Source organism: Rhyacophila brunnea, unplaced genomic scaffold, assembly GCF_057557595.1.
Source record: "Rhyacophila brunnea isolate RB1 unplaced genomic scaffold, BYU_Rbru_1.0 scaffold_3, whole genome shotgun sequence".
NCBI classification, from domain to species: Eukaryota; Metazoa; Arthropoda; class Insecta; order Trichoptera; family Rhyacophilidae; genus Rhyacophila; species Rhyacophila brunnea.
Genome location: NW_028232965.1, coordinates 57,058,535 through 57,082,397, shown reverse-complemented (window position 1 = coordinate 57,082,397; position 23,863 = coordinate 57,058,535). Strand labels below are relative to the sequence as shown.

Here is a 23,863-nt window from a genome sequence, read left to right as displayed (position 1 = left end):
GAAATAAGATTCGTGTTATTTCATACTATTATCTTTTAAATTACATAACATCATTCAACTCAAACAATATATTGTTTGATTAACCTTGAATTTGAAACAAAATTGTTCTCCGTTATCTTTGAAAGTCAATTTTTTGACGTATATGTCATGCCTAATACCGCATTATTCACAGTCATTTTATATAACAAAACTATTTTCAGTCAACCACTATTTTTTATAATATGGAAACGATCAATGTTTCCTCGAAAGTAATACCTACCTATCTAACTTTCGTTCAATACATCTAATTAAAGTTTAAACTCTGTTTTATGATGAATTCCATTCTCACGTTTGTTTGTAAGAGAGATATTGAAAATGCCATGTTATTATTTATTCATTTTCTGTATTAACGAATTAACAATCGAAGTAACAATCGAACGCCGTTTTATCAAGTGACAATTCCATAAAAGATAGCTTTACAACTTAGTAAAACCGTCAAATTAAATAATAAAAACTTGGATTCATATTCCTTATAAATGGTTTCAATAATTGTTACAAATATTGATTTTATTTACACATAATATAAGAAGTTCTGAGACACATTTTCACGTTTTACTACGTTTAATAAAAAAATAATTCTTCTGACAGATCGATGTATTTCTGTAGATTGTAACTAAATATTATGTTTATACATAATTAAGTACGATAGCGTATCTATGTAACAATATTAAACTATTTTTTTTGTATCTGTATACTGAACCTATAGATTAGGTCACTGATACATAAAATGTTGAAATATAGCACCCAAATAAAAAAGAATTCCGATAAATATTTTTTCCAGCACGAACATCTTGAAAAGAAACTACGATTCGTTTGGATTTAGTAAAACATTTACGCCAAAAGTTACTTGATCAATAAATCCATCACGCGGTCCAATTAAGTGTCCATTACCATATCGGAATAAGCAATTTTAAGAGAAATTACGAAATAATACAATTATGTACATATCAACGGTTTTCTTGCCAGATCTACGCATCTAGCTTGCAAAAAATGCGTTAAATCAAGCGCTTTTCGACACCGTAAACAGTTTAAAAGCCAGGTAATAAAGCTAGGATAATATAATACCAGATTCGCTTTAAAATCAACATGCTGGTCTTTCGTATCTTATAAATAAAATCAATATTACCTACATACAAAATGACGAGTAAATTACTCACCTGCAATAATTTTTAATTTCATGACTCACGTACTAGGTGCCTATATTATTAGTTGTAAAATATGTAATTTTTCGATCTTTGTTCTTTTAAAAACAATGATAATAATTATGACATTTATTTAATATTGTGTTGAAATACTTACTAGTTTAATAACTACTAGTTTTTTGACACTTTTTAATTTTCGAGAAAATTTAGCATTTTTCTACCATCTACTTTTGTTTATTTTCGTACCCTATCAGACATTTTTTAAGAATGACAGGTGGCAACACTAGTGTCTTCTAATAATGTTAGGTACATATTAAAGCCATATACGCTTCGAATAGGTGGGTCATAGCCATGGCCGCTACATCCTGAAGCGGGCCCCCAGGCCTGGATCTCTGGCGCCCCCCCCCTACCTATAGCTGAGGGTAAAGGCAGATTGACGCTCTACAGTAGTGTTTTCTAAATGGTTTTCGAGGTTAAATAAAATTCAGTGTATTTTTAGCGATTTTTAACACATCGAATTATGCAGTTGTCGAATATCAACATATAACAACTAAAAAATTCATCGAACCATATATTTTAAAATGATAATAACCCCAAAGTATATAATAGCGCCGCGACTTTTTATTATTAGAGCAAATTTAAGATATGTGTTTTTCTCATTTATCTGGTCGACTCGCCACGCCGGGCCGTCCCTGAGCCCGGGCCCCTAGGCTAGAGCCCTGTCAGCCCCCCTTTGTGGGGGCCATGGTCATAGCATAGGTTCGTATCCGCGAAATTCACAAGATGGTTTTTCAATCGGTATGTGTTTGGATACACCGATATTTTGGATAAAGTGGATGGAGGGCTAAACATCATCTCATCTATCGTGTTGCAGAATTTTATCTTTTTTATAAATATACAGCGGTCTAATATAGATAGGTCTAATATACTCGTACATACCAGTAAAAAAAACTTGTCTTACTATAATATTAGATCAAACTTTTGGTTGAAGTCGATAGACCAATTGAATGGTGTTTCTTATAGATATTAACCTACAAAAGAAGGAAATTAATATACTTACGCTTACTTCTCAGGACTATTAACTTCTCGAACATCGAAATTCTCTTCTAATAATATTTTATCGAAAAACTAATAAGAAATTGTCTCTTTGCAGAGTTACCGCGGCCGCAAGTCGTCGCTCATAGGCGGAGTAGGCGTCCCTCCCCCGTCCTCCTCGTCGCCCCCCTCGCGGTCACCCGCCCCCACCTCCCTCCCGGCACCCCCACCCCCGCCAGGATCCAGTCCACTACCAGCACCCGGTATGAAGCAGGATCATCACGCTGCACAGCCAATGGTAAGCCGATCACATTATTCTTCATACTGCATTGTCTACTCGTCACTGCTGAGGGTCACAATCGTTATAATCGAACCCGTGGATATATTAAATTTTGAGTTTTTAGACAATATGTGTAAATCTATAATTTCCGATTTTTGTTTCTATGATCAATTTATCGACGTGTATAACCGATATGATAGCTTGTCATCATAATATCGACACTGCTGAACCAAAAGGGCGCTAGTGACAATTTGCCACTTTACAGAACAGTTTGAAACAAGAATTTTGTTAAATAAATGAACAATTTTTTTATTTAACGAATAGTTTACAAGATTTAATATAACATTTTTAAAAAATCTTCAAAAATATATTTATTGGTATCGCCATATTATAGTTTCCACTAACTACCCTAACTTATCTATCCTAACGAATCTACTTTACTAAAAAAAAATGTAAATAATGAAAATCTAACCATTCTAATAGCACCAATAGTGTGTATTTTAAACTGTCGCGATAATAACTGTCTACACGTAAATGTTCTGACTGTCTCGCCAATCTCATTCTTTAAGAATAAGCGAGACGCGATGTTGTCTTTTTATGGTACTATTTGACAGGTCGGGAAAATTGGTTAACCACAAAACGAGTCTGCGCGGTGTAGTTCAGTTTTTTACCGACAGGTTCGCCACCATCATTCTACTGCACAGGCCAATTATCGCATGAAACTTTTTTGATTCATGCACGCAATCTTGCAATTTTCATGATAATAAATGTTTACATGTGCATTTTATGTTATGGCTGCGATAATACGTACTGTCAGCATTTGCATCATTTTGTCATTGTACCTTGGCAACCTCCATATGTTACATACCTACCTATTACTTGTGTTACTAAGGTATTGGTAGGATGCTACTGAGTCTCTACAAACTCAATATTGAGCACTCCCAACGTTCATTACGACTTAGTATAACGTGTGTGGTTATATGGTGGGTGGTGTAGGGAAAATCAAATAAAATACAATATATCCTGTAATCTATAACAAGACGACTAAGTATTCATTTTAGAACTGTATTTAAAAATATCTTGAAATTATTATCGTATCTCACAAAAATCCGGAAACTCGTCACAGGTAAAATATTCCAAGCATGTTACACTCCCAGCATAAATAGATATACACACTTACTCATACATAATATATAATTGATAGGTATTAATAAATTAGTTTTTTCCTATTTTTTTCAGTTAAAAAAGTACTTACCTACCATAATATAATAATTAATAATATGTATCTAGCTCCTTCGCAAATTCATTTTTGCAAGCAAAATCAATAGCATAAAAAATATGTTCTCTTTCCTTTATCAGCCATGGTATTGTATCATTAGACGGCTTTGAGCATCTGCTGAGTAAGAACTTCCACATACTTCATTTCTCTCGGTCCTTACCTTTTCGCTGTTACTTATTTTTGCCGAACTTATTGAATATGTGCCGGTACCGCTGTACCTACAACGACAATGAATTTGTCCGACAATAATTTATTGTTAATTAATTAATAATGATTATCCACTGGGGTAGCGGCTTGTCGGCCAAATGCCTTTTCAGCTATTTGGCAACATGTATCACATCGCGTACTAGTATCTGCTTGCTTATCTGTTTGTATATTTTGTGGCTTTTCGCGCTATGCCCAACATTCAAATCTTAATACCACGTCGCGCTACCCACTCTATAGTGATATATTCTAATGGCATTACGTATATATTTATTAATGTAATAATGTTATCATTTTAAAACATTTTCCCATTAATATTTGTAAATTTGTAATTTAGTATAACTCTATTCAAAGGCTGCCCAAGGTGTATTATCAGGGAACTAAGAAATAATGGGAACTGAAATACCTAGCGGGTAAGGAGAAGCAGGCAACCGATCCCGAGTAAGGAACAATACGGGATAAATTTTAACACGTGTCAAGAATACGTCATACGTCGAATATTGACAACTGCTCTCGGTTTATGCATTGACGCTCATTTAATATTGGTGTATTACACACACTATTGCACGTCTATAATGCGTGGCTAATTTTCGTAGGACACTCACACATTCAAAACCCTGCGTCAAAATTGACTGTATTGGTATATAGCCTATCGGAATTCTATTTATTATCTGTTTTGCGTGTATTATCAATAAAAATAAACGACGCTGGATTAGGTTTTACAAATATACTTGTTTAAATAACTGGTTGAGGTATAGATATCAATGTGACATTATATCTCTCCTTGCTTTTTTTTAAAACTTTCTGGAATCAGTTTGCTTTCGTAATGATGCGGGCCAAAATGCAAGTCGGCAGAAAATGCATGTGAAGGTGCATACACGGATGCATTATCTTCTTCGATGTGTGCGCCTTTATAAGTGTAATAAATGGACGAAGGAAGTTTGCAGCTGTGTTGGTAATCCGTTGTAAATACAGTGTGTTACCAAATTCAGCGGGAAACTTCAATTTTCAATACGTTATCAAAACGACGTAAGAATTGTTCAGTATGACGAATTACTTATTATGGTTATGGTTCTATCAATTCGACAATCGATAGTATTACTCTACAACCAACATGTCATGGAAACGATTTTATAGATGTGTACGTGAAACCCGATGATCGCTAAGACGTGTCACACTTCTCGATCTTCGTCCGCCTTCGTTGCGGACGCTAAACCCAGTCGCACATTGAAAATCGTCCCGACTGGGAAATAGTCATAAATCAAAACTGGACACAATGTTGCGTATTTCTTCCATGCGCATATCCGGTGCCATGCCGGGACAATGACGTCACGCGGCTAACCTAAATGTCATTCATAAGTACGACATTTTGGTATTATTACATTAAATTTGTTGTTTGCGACACCAACTGTTGTTTTTTTCAAAACTAAAATGTTGCATTCGAGTTTGAAGTATATTAAATTACATGTGTTTTGTGAATACCAACAAAATCACATCGACATATTCGGTGTGTTGCAGTCAAGACGGGTTTAGATGTGCGACCCGGTTAACTAACTTGTCTATCCAAATGCAAAACGTTCTCAGTGTTGTTTTCTGGTGTTTAGATCTCACCAATCCCTTCACAAGCCCGGTGTTTTGGTAAATGTAACTGAAAAATAGAAAATCTTTTAAACCATGGTCGATGGAATCCGCTGCGGCTGGACATATTATTCCCACAAAAGTCATTGGCTTATAAACCACACACCCTTAAATATATAATATCAGTACTAAGTAGGCACGTTAGCAGAATATGACAAATATATGGATGCGAATTTACAATATGTCAATTTGTCAATTACATGCGTGGTCGCAGCCATGACTTATTTTGGTTGAAAGCTGTTTCCTCATGTCAGGCTCACCAGGCACCAATAGCGAGGGCTGTGAGGCTAGTTAATGCATTCCCTAGAGATGCAGACATTTTTAGCGATACATTATGTATTCTGTTTTTTAAATTCTATTTTATTGTTTAATTTTTTATTTTTTTTTAATTCCTGTTTTTTTATTTTTTATTTTCTCTAATTGATTTACTTTTTATTCTAAATGTCAGTTTGTGAACGTCCTGAATTAATAATTTGTGATGTGCTCAACGTGTCTTTTTTTTAATAAATAAATAAATATGCAACTTCATTGCAATGTATATTAAGTAAACATTTCAACCACATTAATCTTTTTATGAATTAAGTACCTAGTGAAGTTTGTACGAGCAATGAGGATTACTTTAGTTTTCAGATGCTGAAGCATTTCTACACAATTTGTATTCACTTTAATAGTGCAAACACTGTAAACTATTAAGTTTTGCTGGAAAGACATTGCATTAATTCAAATAATATAATATACATAATCTCATTCCACATAATTTAGTGACGATCAGGACTGGTTTCGTCCGCTTAACATGACAATCTCAACTGATATTAATATATTCTTACAGTTAGGCTTTTATAGTAATAATACAAAGACGTTTTTTTTTATCGAAGACTTAAAAATTAATTAAAGACAATATTCTAAGAAAATTGTAATATAATTATTTTTAACTTAGTTTCCCAGAATTAATTAATATATAATGATAGTCAATAACCTCTTTGTTGACCTATAAATTTTATTGTCTACATTTTACCGCATAGTCTTCTCCTTCATTTATATAAAATAACATAAGTAGGTATAAATGTACCTACCGATACCTACATTGAGCGCTTTCGTAATCAAATATAAACATTTACCACCCTTAATATATATATAGATACGTACGTACATAGTATACCTATCTCTTCTCTATACATACTGTTGATAACATAACCTCTCTAATAACGACCTACCCACGTCATCTCTGTTTTGTTTTCGTGCGAAAGGGACAGAGGGCATCGGCCGTCATGCGGAAAGTTCAACGTCGAATGAGACGCCGATAATTTTCCCATTAATTAGGTGCTTCGGAAAAGCTAACTTAGAATTTATTATTATTACTCGACGGAACTGCGAGGTAATAAATTTCCCAAGTATACTAATTAGTAATTAGTTAAGATAAATACCTAATATCTAACATAACTATTTATATCTTGCATATAAAATAAACTGTTCTCAAGCCTTTTGGTTAAATATTTTATCTGTACTTAGTAATACTTTATAGTTTTGTTATTGTTAACACTTCAAATAAGTATGTAGAACATGCCCCCCCCCCCCAGGCTTGGATCTTTGTCGGGCCTCCCTACCTATCGCTAAAGATAAAGGCAGTGTAACGCTCTACAGTAGGTGTACCAAATGGTGTACGCGATAGAATTAGTGTGTATATTTACAGGATTGTCTGAAAATGTGCTCCGAACGGGAGTAAATGCTCAAGTCGGCCCAACCAGCAGTTGGGCCCATGGCCCGTCAGACTTGGTTGCTACTAAGGCCAATTATCTTGCTTTTAAAAAAAATGCGGCGTGAAGATCTCTTCACATAATTTTTGCTGTCCGTATGATTAGGTTCGCTTTCTTTGCTGTATACACAACGTAACTTTATTTTCTTTTCGTAATTTCCATGTGCTTTTCTCTTCCTGGCACTTTGCATTAAAATAAATTCAGTCAAAGCTCACTTTGAGCATAGCATCCTAAGTCTTGGGCATCTTCTCCCAGGACACTCCCAATCCAATTATTTCAGATGCTTCATATCACCAATTGTAGGGTCCCGCGGTACGCTCGATTGTGACCAAGTGGGGTGCGGGGCTAGTTTCGGTGGAGGGTGCTTAACTTCAATGTATATATTGTGTTTTTTTGTATATTTTAATACACCCATTTCAATTTATGGAGTTGTCGAGTATCGATAAACAATTAAAAATTAAATCGTACAACCACATAAGAATTTGTGATGTGTGTTTATATCACTTATCTGGTCGACTCGCCACGCCGGGCCCTTCCTGAGCCCGGTCCCCCAGGCTAGAGCCCTGCCAGCCCCTTTGTGGGGGCCATGGTGTAGATATTTCGTTAATTTTCGCTTCGTTGTTCTAAAAAACCTATATCGATTTACGTCCTATCATTGACCCAAAAGCTCTCATCCTCCCGTATATTCTATTCACTAGTTGGTAGACCCTGTAGATCCTACATCCTTAGTAGGTAATAGCAAGTTTGGCCTGCCGACTATACTAGACCCACGTGGTATCTTATTCAATAGTGTCCATTCTCACACAATGGTTTAACCATGCAAGTTTTCCTAGCTAGATGAATATACGTTATAATGACAGAGAGACTGTGTAGCTCCAGCTTGCCTGGTATATTACGACTAATATTCTGCATATTTTTGTTTTTCACTAAAATTTAGGTATTTGTCAAAGCTATTATTGTGTATTTCTCCCATCCTAAGGTGCATGCATACTGCATAGTGATAGTCCGTAGTGCGTTGCGGCATTGATAAAAGCTCCAGTATCCAAACCCCGTGTTGCACATGCGGTGTATTCAACATTAATTTGTAATGTTGCCCCCTCTTTACTCATATTCCCACATACATTGCGATTGGGTGAATGGTTAACGAGTGATTTTATTTTTAAAGACATTTTTGTAACATAATATTGATGATCTCTATGTAGTATTATAAAGTTTCAATCGAAAGAACCTAGGAGAAATTATGTACTATGTAAATGATTTCTATTATATATTATGTGGATTACGTACATTGATCATATAGTACCTATTGTATGTTTTAATTGTATTCATTGAGTACATTATGGTAGATTCCACAGAACAGATAATAAATATAATTCCGATAGAGAATATTCAATTCACTACATTTTGATACAGGCTTTTGAATGTGTGAGTGTCCTACGAAAATGAAACACGCATTATGCATGTGCAATAGAGCGTCAATGCATAAACCGAGAGCAGTTGTCAGTATTCGACGTATGACGTATTCTTGATACGTGTTTAAGCTTATCCCGGATTATTTCTTACTCGAGATCGGTTACCGGCTACTCCTTACCCGTTATGTATTTCATTTCCCATTATTTCCCTCGTAGATTCAAAACACCAATCAATAATCACGTTACCATACTGAAAAGATCAGAAGTCAACTGTTTTTTGAATTATATCATAATGTAATTAATTAATCAATTAAAATATAACATATTATAATATGATCGCAATGTTTAGTACATAATTTAAAAAAAATATATATATTATTACTAGTTAAATCCTATTATACCTACATTGTAAAGCAGTCAGTCTACTGTGTCTTTCAACGTCAACAAACATTTGGTTTTATATTTTTAATAAATTGATATAATCTTTTTCCACCACGTATTTACCGTTACAGTGACTACCATAGTATTATTATTATCATAAATAATACAAAATACCTAGGTAAGGTACCAATGATTTTATTTAATTCAATGATTGTGTAAATTCATTTCTACCGCATCGTATTATAATAATAGATACGTATAAATATATAGGTACATAATACTTATATTATGCAATATATTTTGGTCTATATGTCGGTCATTCATCCATAGATAATCTTATCAAGTTATTAATGTTAGCACGCATCTGTTATAAAACTAATAAAGTTTTCCGTAGAAAAGTTTGTGCACCACCCACCAGATGACGTTAGTAATAGCAATAATTTCATTGCAATTTTTTATTGTTGCAAGCAGGTTAAGATAGGTAATACTGTTGTTTTGGGGCTTTTCCTGGGTCGGTCTGGCGGTCGGTCGCCTGCTTATGGGAGTCATGCCTTGCATCGATCTTCCAGTGACGTGACAGGGTGCGCAATAGCCGGTGCGCGCTGCACCTACCCCAACATCTATTCACTTATGTATCGGGGGTAGTTAGACTTTGCGCCACCCTCCAGGCTTTCATACCGCCCTCCCAGCTTCCACGACCCCCCCTCCATGCATGCAATGCCACCTTTTACGTATCACCACGCTATTGCCATTAAACGCTGATAACCTCATCATTTTGAAGTCACTAGCTGGAAGTGAATTTCTTTGGTGATAAGACGATAAAGATCCTGTAATATTTACATCCAAAAATGAATTATTTTAGAATCAATCGCCCCATAAGACAGTATATCTTGGACATGGCCCCCACATCTTGAAGCGGGCCCCCAGGTCAGGATCTTTGGCGGGCCCCCTACCTATCGCTAAAGTTAAACGCAGTCTGACGCTATACAGTGTTGTTTTCCAAATGGTGTTCGAGGTCAAATAAAATTCAGTGTGTTTTTAGCGATTTTTTAACACATCGAATTATGGAGTTGCCGACTATGACTTAACACGTCACAACAACATATTTTAAAATGGTAATAACTCCGAAGTATAATAGCCCGCAGGCGACTTTTTTTATTATTTGAGCAAATTTAAGATGTATGTTTATCTCATTTATGTGGTCGACCCCTCACGCCGGGCCCCCTAGGTTCGATCCCTGTCAGCCCCCCCCCCCCTTGTGGGGGCCATGGTCTTGGACATCAGATTCTGTACATGTAAATACCGTAATATATACAACGCGAGTGTACCTTTCAAAGCTCTGTTGCTCAATAACATATTTTTAATTGATAGCTACTATCGACCGAAAGTACTTATGTTATGGAACTTAAATTAAAATTCTGCAACAAAATTGCGGCAGACAGGAGGGTAGTGGAGACGTTTCTGAAGGCGGCCAAGACCCTCACTGGGCTGTAGTGCCATTGATGATGATGATGATTAACATATTATATTTTTAAATACGGTTCTTTACCATCGACACATAAAAGAAGTCCGAAGAAAAAGACTTTACATAATCTAAATAAATCTTCTCTGTGTCGCAACCACATGTAGATTAACTCATTGCTGCCTTTATCGTGCGTATCCATGCATGTTTATGTGAAGCCATCTTCCGTCAATTTTTAACCTCTATAATCTTTAATTCCCACTTAAAATTCTCAACTCGCATCTTGTGCGATGTCTTCTTCTTCATCGTGCGGGTCTTCAATAACTACAATGTGTCGCTCCAGAAGTTGGCGAAGGCAACACCATTTTCATCGGCTTGTAGGATCTCGTCGAAATTGCAGCTTACTGGGCAAGCCTTGCATGAAAATAGGTGCTCCATGCTTTGCATTTCACCGCACTCGCAGGTTTGGTGATCGGAGAATCCCCACTTCACCATGTTGTCTCATGGTGCGCCCTACCATGGTTCTCAGTCTGTTTAGGGCTTTACATGTACGGTACCCGAGACTGTCTCCGGGTGGAAGATGCTCTGCTGGCTTTACACAATCTTCGTGACCATCATAGGCTAGGTTCAGCTCTTCGCGTGTCTTATGGCTTCCTAAAGTCAATCTTTTTAGAATGTATGACGTTATTTGGCCTGTGCCATCCTGACTGTGACAATCTTCAACCCTTCTACCCACAATAATAACTTCACCGATGGTAATTTTTTTCATTTGAATTACCTATGCATTATTGGATTGCACTTGAAATTACTGTTAAATAATGCTATAGCTATTTTTCTATACTGTTACTACTAAATCACAAAAGAGATAAGTATAGTATTATACAATGATAAAACACAATAACATCCTTGTATGTGCATACTTTTAAAATTGTTGAATATCCATGTCCATGACCGTGTAATGGACGATTATATACCGGAATATTGTTCACCTATAACGAAATCGTGCAGTAATGTCGTTCATTCTTGGCACCGAGCACGGTCACTTTCATTCTCCGACAGTCTCCCAAGATCACGTCGCAGCTTTTCCACTGCGCCATAAACCTTTTCATTCACTCGATGTAGGTATTGGTTGTAAGGGGGCATCCCCCTTTTCCGATCCCCTCCCCAGCTTTTCCTCTCGCCGCCTCCCCCGCCCCGCTGCGGTGTTTTTAATCAGACAGACTTTACCTACGGACAAGGCCTGCATGTGTGTGCGAGACTATGCATGTGTTGTTGCAATGTGGTGATACTTATCTATGGACTTGTCTATGGTTTGGATATTAATGTCTCCGCCAGGATATGGGAGCTTTGAAACTGCAACGTATGAAGCTTTGCATAAAGCCCCGATATACGCTGCTGCCTCAGAATAACCCAACTTGATTAATTAAACATGTGATATATTGTAATATAAGCACATACATACTTCTCTACAAAATTAGATAGATACACGTATTAGCAATACCCGTTACTCCACGGCCAATATAATATTATACATTCAAAGAGACAATTCTTCAGAAGAGCAAAAACTAAGTTAAAAATTTAAATTCTGATGTAATTTTTATAGTAATGGTGATTATATTTTACATTTATTATTGCACATCTACACACGTTTACGTATTGTGATAATACTACCTACTAAGTTTTTTTAATATTTTCAGTGTTTCGAGTACTTATCGTACGCATGCTCCTACAAAAGATTTCTAATAATGGATATTCTCTAAACCTGAACTGAATTGAAAATGGCTCTCGTATGATTCCATTTTTCAGTGGTGGTAAATTTTATTGTTATATCTTATAATCATGCCTTAGTATAAAAAAAACAGCTTAACAATCATGTATTTAGATTCCGCCTATAAAGAGAATGTTTTCTACATCGACTTTGTTTATAATAACCTATTGACAGTACTTATTACATGAATACCAAGGCCCATTAATAGCGAAACCGTGACACAAAACTGTAAACTCCAATGGTAGTGCTAGTTATTAGCCCATACCCACTTCGAATGGACTATGGTAAACGTAAACTCTTTGTAGAAAATGATGATTGTTGTATAAGTATTGAAATATTACGAACAGGTTATCGCATTGCATTCGAAGATAATAATTATTAATATCTAGCAATACCATCGTATTCCGCAATTCATTGCCACGACCTGAATATAGTCAGCCTTGATGAGAATAGGTACCCTTTGATGGAGAAGTACACATCACTTTTTGTTATTATGTAGGTACTGAATTATTTGCTTAATGTTTTTTTTTAATGTCATAAACTTACCGTTTCCTGATGCATCTGTAGAAAGAATGACACTTGTTGAAGTCTTAATGACGAAATAATTTCACTATTCTACTAAAATTCAAATTTTATTTATTTTTTACATAAGTATAATGAACATTGCAAATTATTAATTTATGACGTTCACAACATGGCAGTTAGAAGAAAAGAAATATTAATAAAATAGTATCATATGTATTTAAAAAAGATAGTACCTACATAGATCAGCATTAAACAGTAGATAAGTGTAAATACAAAACAATATTATTAATTAGATACAAGGAAGTACCTACACGGAATGATCTAAGCATCATCTTAGATTATATAAGATAGATTATATAAGATAGATAAGATCTAAGACATCAGTTGTTTATTCTCCCAAGGTGCAGAACCAACCTGCCACTGGTAATGCCAATTGGGCGGGCGATAACTATGTTCAACGAAATTGCTTCGGGTGTTGATATATTCCACCTACGTGAGGATGAGTATAGGTGGACGTTATTTTATAAATTTTTAAAATAGGGTCTGCTTAACTCATCCGGTGTATTTCCATGCACCTATATAATTAATATTTTTGTATGTACATATTTCTACTGTTTAATAACATACTATCTATCTCTTTTTTTATGCCATGTTGTGAACGTCTTAAATTTATAATTTGTAATGTCCACAATATGTAAAAATTAATAAATTTAATTGAAGCAGAACCTATTTTAAGAATTTATAAAACAACGTCCACCTATACTCATCCTCACGTAAGTGGAATACGTTAATATTAAGTGATTTGGTTGAAGCTTATTATTATTTATTTTGTACTTATTTAGTTATTGCCCTCCCAAAAAAAAAAATTGCGTTTTATTAAATAAAAACAACAATACAAACTCCCAATTGACATTACCAATGGCAGGTTAGTTCTGCTCCTTGGGAGAACAAAAAACGGAAGCCCCCGATTCCTAAGATAGTTATCAATTACTCTACTCTACTCTATTTTTAAAGTACGTACATATTGTGTAACTAAATATCGATCATTCTCGGGAAAGTGTCAGGTGGACACTTTCTCGATTCACTTGATTGTATATTGGAATAATTTATAATAAAGTTAAATAATTGCATATTTTCATTGGTGCATGAAAGTTTTTAATAAATTGGTGCTTAAAAATTTAATAACCGTTTCGGAGCGGTTATCAGTTAACAGATGGCGTATTTAACGTATCTGAAAGAATTCCGCGGGAATATTATTATTATCAAAATTCCGTATCCCAAACCATTGCACCAGCAAGCTCTCGAAGTGTTTTAATTACATTTGCACGAAAGAAGTGGAAAAAAAGCAACCCAACCGCAAATTTTACTGCGTCATTTTGAAATTGCATGCATTAAAAACTTATTTTTCATTAAACCCAGCTGTACCTATATGAAACATTCCGTGTGTACTTACACACAAACAATTAATTTCAGATTTTAACAATGGATAATAATGGACGTAGTAATTAAAGCTTACAAGGGAATATGAACAAACTAATTATGATTTCGTAAATAAATATATTGTCCCATTAGAACAGAACAAGCCTAACTGATTTTTTGTGAAAATATTATTTTTATTGTACTAAAAAAATCCTTTTCTGATTCTCTATATGGAGTCAGAACAAGCGTATCTGAATAATTATGGACACAAAAAAGGTTATCAGCTTAGATCATTCCAAGCTTAACTTCAATCTTAAAGACATTTTCGAACAAAATTAACTTATCTGACGTTATCTGACGAAATATGTAACAGAATATACTTTGTAATGTTTTTCTTCACATAAGCAACGCTTTTAACTAATGAATTATCGTATATTTAAATCAATATTCTTATATTTACAGTTTTCAAATTAATGACAAAAATGTTTAAAAGTGCTCTCCTGTAAAATGTAAAAAAAAATCAGTTAGGCATGTTCTGTTCTGAGGGGACGATATTTGGAAGAAAAACAAGTACTGTAATACGTATTTATTGAAATAATACCCATTAGCACGTAGTTATATAATAGTATGTACATGAGAGCAAGTGTATCATATGTCCCACAGTCCACTCTAAAACCCGCTGAATCGACGACATCTTCAAGTCCGGCGGATGTGCGTGGCAGCAAAAAACTAGGGACGGAAAATTGTGGACAGGGCTGGAGCAGGCCTTCATCCAGCGGTGGATCGACCTCGGCTGATTCCCACTTAAATATAGGATTTTTTTTTGTATTAACGTTTAGTTTCGTACAATTTCATCTGTGTAAATTCACCCCGTCGAAAAATAACACCGTTTCGTAGTTTCTGCGAAATTCTCTGATTAAAGCGCTCTAGTCTCTCCCCAGTCGGCAATATTGCATCTTGAATTATATAACAGCCAATTTTCTTTTGCCATCTAGACGTTTTATGTCTTTGACCTTTTAAACGGTTCAAATACCTTTCAAAATAACCCAAATTGTTATTATTAGATTTTAACTGTTATACAGTAAAGGTTTTTAATTTGTTTTGATTATTGAAGGAATTAATAGTTTAGTACAAAGTATAGCAGGGATGAGTTTGGTATGGGAAAATGACAGTGGTGTAGCTACCTCATCCAAGAGTATGCAAAGTATTTGTTTCCAACCGCTGATGAACCTAAACAGCGTCATCTTTAGATTAATAAAGCCTGAGCATAATTTTTTTCACAAGCAACGAGTGGTCCACTGTTCAGCTGTCAAAATCAGATCCCAAATTGCTTGACATATTGATTCGTCCTTTCTCGTTTCAAATTGAATTAGGTATAAACAATTCTCAAATCAAATATATTAACTATCAGTGATATTTATAAATTAAATAATATACATTCCTGTTATTCATCAGCTGTCAGAAGTCAGACTAGTCTTTCACACAAAAACCGCTGGTAATACCAATTTCCAAAAAATATGTAGCATTGATCTATGCATTACATTTTTGTAGACGGTGTTAATGTTAGTGTATTATTTATCATGTAACTCATCTATCCAAATCAAACCATTTCTTGTGTCAACACGACAGCCGCGTCAGTATGAGCACTCTATAGAACAATAACAGGTCATCCTTAGACAACAACGGGAGGGGCGGAAAAAGTAGGACCAGTCGTTGTGAATGTATCGGCTTTGTACTTGAGTCGCCAATGACCTAAAACAATCCGATAGTTGTTATTTTATCGTTAGTGATATTCTATAAAATACGAGGAAAATAGTCGATTTATGACATTCGAAAGCGAAAGCCTCGATTTTGTAATTCATTTTTTGATAATTCATTAAATATAATTTTCTCAAGAATCAAATAATAACGAATAACTAAAGTTCGATAATGAATATCGCACAGAAAGAATAGATATTTAAGGCTATACTTCAGTTGAGGCATGGTCTAAAAAGATCGTGGCTAGGCGATGCACGGATTGTGCAAATGACGCGTGCCGAACGAAATATAATTTGTCATAAAAATTCAACTTGCGTCCATTTAATGTTATGTTTATTGTTATATTACTAATAATAATAGTATATTCATTGACATGTTTTCTTTTTCAAGTACATCCGTAAAGTTTTTTAGTAATCTTTACACGATTTAACAATACATTCATCCGACGCCATGACAAAACAAATCGACGCGCACACACCTCGACTATCGGTCTCCGATTGGCGACGACTGCCAAATTTCGTCGCACCTGCTGTTGAAAATTATTTGCCTTTTCACTTATGTATGCTCTTAGTACAAGTGGAATTAGTAGATACTATAAAATTAGTTTTATTTAAAATTAATAATATAATGCATTTTCACCATGAATTGACAGTAGGTAAGTTGACAACACCACAAAGAAATCAATTTTCTGTCAGCCTAATAATTAGACTCTGTTAATCTGCAAAAGTTGTATTTGACGGAGATGGGCCTCTGAGATTTTTCGTCTTTATATTCTTGAAAGTATTTTCGATTGACCAGTTGTTAAATTAAGTTAAATAAAAAGTACATTCTACGGGGGGAAATAATGACATTATTTTTGTAAAAATACTGCCTTGCATGATTTTTGCAGTGGCTAATATTTTTAACTAGGTACGCTACCTACGATACGATAACCACGATAAATGTTCGTTAATTAATCAAATAATTCAATTCTATGGTGTCGAAAATAATCCAACTCTTGCCACGATTCAAATGAGGAGTTTATCTTGGGATAACCGGTTTCTTCGTGAAACCATTGAATTTTATCTGGCCTAACTATTTGGATACCTAACTGCATTATACTATAACTAGTGCTATATCTTAACATAAACCCAACTTTTGGCGCCTGCATAAAGATTACCATAAAAATGTGCCATCAAGTAGATATATGGCGAATACAAGTGATTAATAAATATATTTATACCTACAATAAAATAAATAATCTTATGAATCCCTGTTGTTTTTAGAATAACTAACATCAACGAAATAAAAAAAAATATTTGATATTGGATTGAGTTATTATATTGATATATTTGAGGATCTTTGCGTTATTTCATTTTGAATAATTGATAAGATAACATCTGATACTAAAATTACTGTTTATTTTGGGAGCGGGCAGTTGTCTCGCTTTCGCAACGCGCGAATGAGAGTAAATCGAGCGTTGCTATTCTATTATAAGTGATTTTATTTCACCCAGATCAGCAGGCGATGGTGGTGTAATGGTCAGCATAGTTGCCTTCCAAGCAGTTGATCCGGGTTCGATTCCCGGCCGTCGCACTCCTTTTTTACGCTTTGTTTCTTAAAATGTTATATTTTTATACCTATCGTTTCATCAATTTTTATTCATCATATCCATAGTATGTATCTATTGAACTATTTCAATACTGAATAATACAAATGATATTTTTTTTTTAAAGTATTTTTAGCTAACTTTACAAATGGGTAGAGAGAAGGACAGATTCATCTGGCATTGCGGCCACGACGAAATCACTTTGGAACGGTGTTAGCGTCATTTGAAAGTAACGATACCAACACATAAATGAGTCGCCTACAAAGCCAGAAGAATCTGACACCATTCTACTACACATTCTCTAGAAACGATATTTATTTATAATAAATGATAAATTCGATATGTTGGTTACCTGTCGAATATAACTAAATAAATATTTTTTAAGCCTATATCAATAATTATTATGTTCTTTTTCGATTTGAATGTTGTAGCTCTAAAAATTGTTCCTCTATGGTCAACCTTGGAATTGATTTTATTTATTTTTCTTTCAGGCTCCGATGCCATTCTATGCTGGAGATCCCAACAGATTCCCCGCCTGGCAAGCTGATCCTTCACAGGGTGAGTATTTCATTAAATTCCATCAGTTACATTAGAAGTGCCTTTTCTATTTGAAGGAGTATTAAAGCAATTTCAAATTATTTTTTGAAGTCCGCATCGTGATTCATTGTGTGCTTTCAGGTTGGCAGAACCAGTTCATACAACAGTTGCCTCCTCAAACGAGTCAGACCTCGCTGGATTACCAGGCGAACCACACGCCGGGCTACTCCAATTCGCCACATCTCTACCAGGCGACGCCGACGTACACGGTTCAAAACATCGTCCCTAATGCCTTCGACGGCGCGGCGACCGCATTCTACCCTCAGAACGCCGTTCAGATTCTTCAGGCCCAGAGACCACCTTCGGGAGCGCCACGGGGAGGATACGCACCCTCGCCTTCACCCGCGTCCGTCTCCGCCAACTCCGCTGGTCGAAACGGTGGAGGGCAGTACGGCGCCGAGTACCAGCACTCGCAGAGTTTCACCCCCCAGCCCGCTACCACTCCGACTGCGGCCGAACCGGGAAACCGATCGCGACCGGCGTCGGTAGGGAGCAACGCGCCCTTTCAGAATGGGCAGAGTGCCCCTTACAGCCACGCGGGGTCCATGGCGTCCGCTATGACCTCGCAACCCGCGCCTCTCTACACCCAATCGGCGGCCGGCTTCGCACCTGGGTCCGTCTGCACGCAGGCCGGGTATAGCACGCCGCCAGCTGCGACAGGAGCTCAGGGCGACAGCGATTACTCACCTTCCAACGGGACGGGTAACCGATCCTCGGACAACGGCAACGGTCCGATCCGACAGATTCACAACGCTCAGGCGAGCGAACGACCGACACTGAACAACCAGCAGTCGGGAAACGCTTCGCCTGGGTACCTGCAGGCGAGCGGCGGTCCGCAGCAAGCCTCACTCAACTGTAGCGGGTACCCGGGCGCTTACGGCGGACCAGGTCGACACGGCCAAACACAGCAACAACAACAGCAGCAGCAACAGCAACAGCAGCAACAACAACAGCAGCAACAACAACAGCAAGCTCAGCAACAGCAACAACAGCAGCAGCAAGCTCAACAACAAGCACAACAGCAACATCAGGCACAACAACAAGCGCAACAACAGCGAGCGCAACAGCAGCAAGCTCAGCAACAGCAACAGCAAGTGCAACAGCAGCAACAGTTGCAACAGCAACATCAACAACAGCAACAGGAGGCATGGGCGTGGCATCAGCGGCCAGATCCGGCAGACCACCAAATGTTCTCGCAGGCTGACAGGGTCAATTTAAATTCTCGTTTAAAGACAATGATCCTGAATAAGCAGTCGCTGGAAGGAGGCTCGGCGCCACCGGACGGAGGCCACCCAGCTGCGCCGCCCGGAATGCCTCCAGGGGCTGACGACCGCCAGCCGAAGCCCTCTCCTGTCGCTGAGACCGCGCCCCCTGCCGGTCATTTTTTATCGTATAGCCACCATCTCCGAGATAATTACCGAACGGACGCCGCGAACTTTCGCGGTACCGGTAATTACATCCGAAACGCCCAGAGTTGCGACCCGACTCCGGGCGACTTCGGAGGTGGTGGCCATCTAGCGTGGGAGGGCGGGACCGCGACCGATCGCCGGTCCGCCGAAGACCGAGCCCCAAGACACCCGGGGTACGGTGACGCGTCCTATGAAAATTTTGTCAAATACGCCGAAATGTACGACGCTGAAAATTTGAATTATAACCAGACGGATAGCAAAGACTTTCAAAACAAAATGACCATCGGGCCTGTTTCAGAGATAAATCAGCAAAATGCGGGAGTGTCTCGGGATACGAACATCCATCAACGTGAGAAGCCATACTCTAGGAGTATATCACATGATCCCAAATACAAAAGTGACCCGGCTCCCTTGGTTCCAAAGAGCGAAGTGACTGATTCTTATCATTATGCAGATGATGAAAGGTCTTATAAGGCAGAAGGTAACGGTATCCGTGATCGTGGAGTCTACGGTTATGGTATACCGCCTTCATCAGGGAGTCAACCGCCCCAACCGACAAATCCTAAATCGCAATCTGCCCTGCGACAAGATCCTTACAAAACGTCTGCAGCTAGAAATCATCAATCTCTCAGAGGAAATTCAGTTACCCCTCAAAATACGACTGTGTTACCCCCAATATCGACAATCAAGCAGGAAGTTTTCAACCAAAAGCATTATGCGCAGAATGAAAATCCATATTCACAGACTGACCATTATTCGGTTGAAAAAAATAAAAGTCGCGAAGAACAGAATTTTATCAACAATATTCAGAAGCGTTACGAAGATAGTGGAAATAGTTCACAGAAGTTTTCGAGGACTGAAAATCACGACCAAACGTTTTCTGAACAAAATGTTTACAGAAGAAGTTCATCATTGGACGCCTCTCCTGCCCCGCCGCCTTCCAACCAATCATATTATGTTGAGCAAATTAAGTCAGAAAATTCTCCTCCCGGACATAAAATATATAAAAATTTCAATTTCGGCATCGTGAAACCTGAAAAGTCACTGTATCTATATGCCGGAGACGGCGGACCAGCCGTTCTTAAAAATGAAGTCGGCTATTCCTGTTGTCGGCAAGGATCCACAGCCAAGCCTACGCCGGAACACCTGAGAGACGGCGCATGTATGGGAATGCAAACCAAAGATGAAATGCTGGATGAAGAACCTGATGAAAAAGTGAAGACTGAGAAACCGACCAAGGCCACCAATTTCGGAATCAACAACGTTGACTTGGTTGATGATAAATCAAAAGTGGCCCTGGACATAAAAGCTGATAGTCCCGTTACCAAAGAATTTCAAGAAAATTTAGAAAGGCTCAAGAACAACTGCCGGACGGAAGTACCAGAATGCAACTGCTTCACTGCCGATAAGAATCCACCAGAGCCAGGCAGCTACTACACTCATCTAGGTTGGTCATTATTTTTTGTACAAATTTCTTTTTGTAATATCCACCAAATTTAATGTGATTATGTTCTAGAGGGGTTTTGTTTTCCAAATAAACATTAAACTTAAATTTGCAAATAATATTCTATAATAGGGTATGGGGATGTTCTCTTTTTTTCTATTACTGGTGAAGGCATGGATAGATTAGTATTAGTAGGTATCTAATATTATAAATGAGTGGTTGATTGATTGAATATCATTTCTCTTCATCAGGGGCAGCGTCCAGCCTAATAGAACTAAGAAAAGATTTAGAGACGAGGACCGGTTTGACAGGCAAAGAGCTAAGAATAGAGAAAGTTTGTTACACTGGGAAGGAAGGGAAAACTACGCAGGGATGTCCAATGGCGAAATGGGTAAATTATTTCTACCTAATTTTATCCCTACGGCAATATCTAGTTTCCTTTCTCTCCTTCCAAACCTTGAAATTCACATTGATACCATTTTTCACCAGACCATTTGAGCCATTATTCATAAACGTACATCATCAATTAAGGAGATAATTTAAAATAAAATGAAAGATTGTAGATCTATTTATTTATTTATGGAATAGACCTGAGATAAAGACCCTCAAATGGGTCACCACAAAAATTTCTTAATTCGCTGTGCTAATGTTTTGTCGGGTTCCATTCAATAAAACACTTTCTTGCTTATTGTCATTATTTGAATTCACTTACAGGTGATCAGACGTTCCGGATACACGGAGAAAATTTTAGTGGTAGTCAAATTGAGAAGCGGACACAAATGTCCAACTGCTTGGATAGTAGTGTGCGTGGTGGCATGGGAAGGAGTCCCATCGACGGAAGCAGATTTAGACTACAGTCTCCTGGCTCATAAGCTCAACCGATACGGCCTTCCGACCACCAGGCGATGCGCTACTAACGAGAACAGAACTTGTGCTTGTCAAGGTACTATTTTAATATCAGATATAATCATAATACTGTAGGCGTCATCGTCCTGCTTTATTCATAAAATAAAAAATAACATGATGGTTTTTTTCACAGGCCTCGATCCCGAAACGTGCGGTGCCTCATTCAGCTTCGGCTGTTCATGGTCTATGTACTACAACGGCTGCAAATACGCCCGGTCCAAGACCGTGAGGAAGTTCCGACTGTCTGTTAAGACTGAGGAAACCGAAATCGAAGAGCGGATGCACGTGCTGGCCACCCTTCTCAGTCCACTATACATGAACTTGGCTCCCAAAGCATTCGAAAACCAATGCCAATTTGAAAGAGACGCCTCCGAATGTAGACTCGGTTTCAAACCTGGACGCCCATTCTCAGGTATATAGTTTTTGTCTAACATATGGGTATTAGACAGCTAACAAAAGCATATGATTTTCGCTTTCTATTGTTTCATGATATCGTAATAAACCCTTTTCTTTGGGTTCTGGTTGTCGATTTAAAAACGACAGGAATTGGGACCTCAAACTGACACATGTGTATTATTATATAGATAATCTTCTACAGTTCTAAATACAAGAGACCTTCTAGGATTTATTACGGGACAAGTTAACCCATTTAAGATTTCAATATGAACACGTTTTGTTAATGCGCAATATTCTTGATTGTGGATGCATTATCTGGAGAGAAATTTCCTACAAGCTTATTTTAGAACGCTTTCAGAAGCAATTTCTATGATGTTTTTATTTTAACACAGTATACCTATAACTATATTCCTTTCAATAACATTTCAATGAAGTTTTTTCTGATCGTGTTCACTTTTCACAATCTTGAAGTTCAAAATTCACTTCTGCTCGAAGCATTTTTGTTTTCTCTGATGTGGTGTGATTTCCGTACACAAAACTAGCCTGCTTTTTGATCGAAAGTGAACTGACTCGCCACAAAAGTCTAAAAGAGAAAAATTCATATAAACACTCTCTCGCCCACACCACTCTCTCGGTCTAGTGACATTTTGCTGTCTCGCCACTGTTCTCGTTACGTGTAATCAAGGTATAATTGTTATCTTGTGAATGTCTTGAATTATTATTAATTTGTTTTGTACACAATGTGTTAAATAAATAAATAAATGTTCATCCTCAGGGGTGACGGCTTGCATAGACTTTTGCGCTCACTCTCATCGAGATCTCCACAACATGAACAACGGCTGCACGGCTGTGGTCACTCTGGCGAGGCATCGCTCCCTCGCTAAACCTCCCGATGAGCAACTCCACGTCCTGCCACTGTATGTCCTCGACACCACGGACGAGTTCGGATCCAAGGAGGGCCAAGAAGAAAAAGTCAAATCCGGGGCGGTCGAAGTTCTCGACAAGTGAGTTAAGAGTAAAAATCATTTTTTTCTGCATATTATTCCCGTAAATAAATTTGATTATTCATTAAATTTAAGAAAATTGTATGTTATGCGTTTAGTATATTGTATCGAGGATTAAATTTGGATTATCTGGTGTGAAACCTTTTGTAGAATTGAACGCATTCACCCCATTAGAGAAATTAAAATTTCATCACACAGAAAAGCCAACTCCGGCTGCCAAAAGTTGGTATTTAGAGTTAACACATTCTGTGTCTATACTATAAATAATATGTATTCTAGAAAAACAAATCAAGGTCAGCCGATATATAAAACATGTACATAAAGCACAAAGAAAATTAGCATTATGCCTGATTTTAAAGGGCATGTGAAACTTTCAAATGGCAATTACTCCATAACATGATTTCGGGACTTGTCAACTTTTGA

At 37.2% G+C, this 23,863-nt stretch overlaps 1 protein-coding gene and 1 non-coding gene across 3 annotated transcripts in view; both read left to right on the top strand.

The window, feature by feature from the left end:
* Positions 1-23,863, top strand: part of LOC147068599 (methylcytosine dioxygenase TET-like) — a 190,682-nt gene that overhangs the window by 162,943 nt on the left and 3,876 nt on the right. For both annotated transcript variants that reach the window (XM_085952344.1, XM_085952345.1), the window contains 7 exons: positions 2,335-2,514; positions 18,176-18,242; positions 18,363-21,137; positions 21,386-21,525; positions 21,849-22,077; positions 22,174-22,452; positions 23,212-23,440. In XM_085952344.1, coding sequence (XP_085808470.1) covers positions 2,335-2,514; positions 18,176-18,242; positions 18,363-21,137; positions 21,386-21,525; positions 21,849-22,077; positions 22,174-22,452; positions 23,212-23,440 — 3,899 coding nt within the window. The remainder of the gene's footprint in view (positions 1-2,334; positions 2,515-18,175; positions 18,243-18,362; positions 21,138-21,385; positions 21,526-21,848; positions 22,078-22,173; positions 22,453-23,211; positions 23,441-23,863) is intronic.
* On the top strand, positions 17,600-17,671 carry TRNAG-UCC (transfer RNA glycine (anticodon UCC)). The gene has a single exon. It is a non-coding gene; the product is annotated as a tRNA-Gly (tRNA).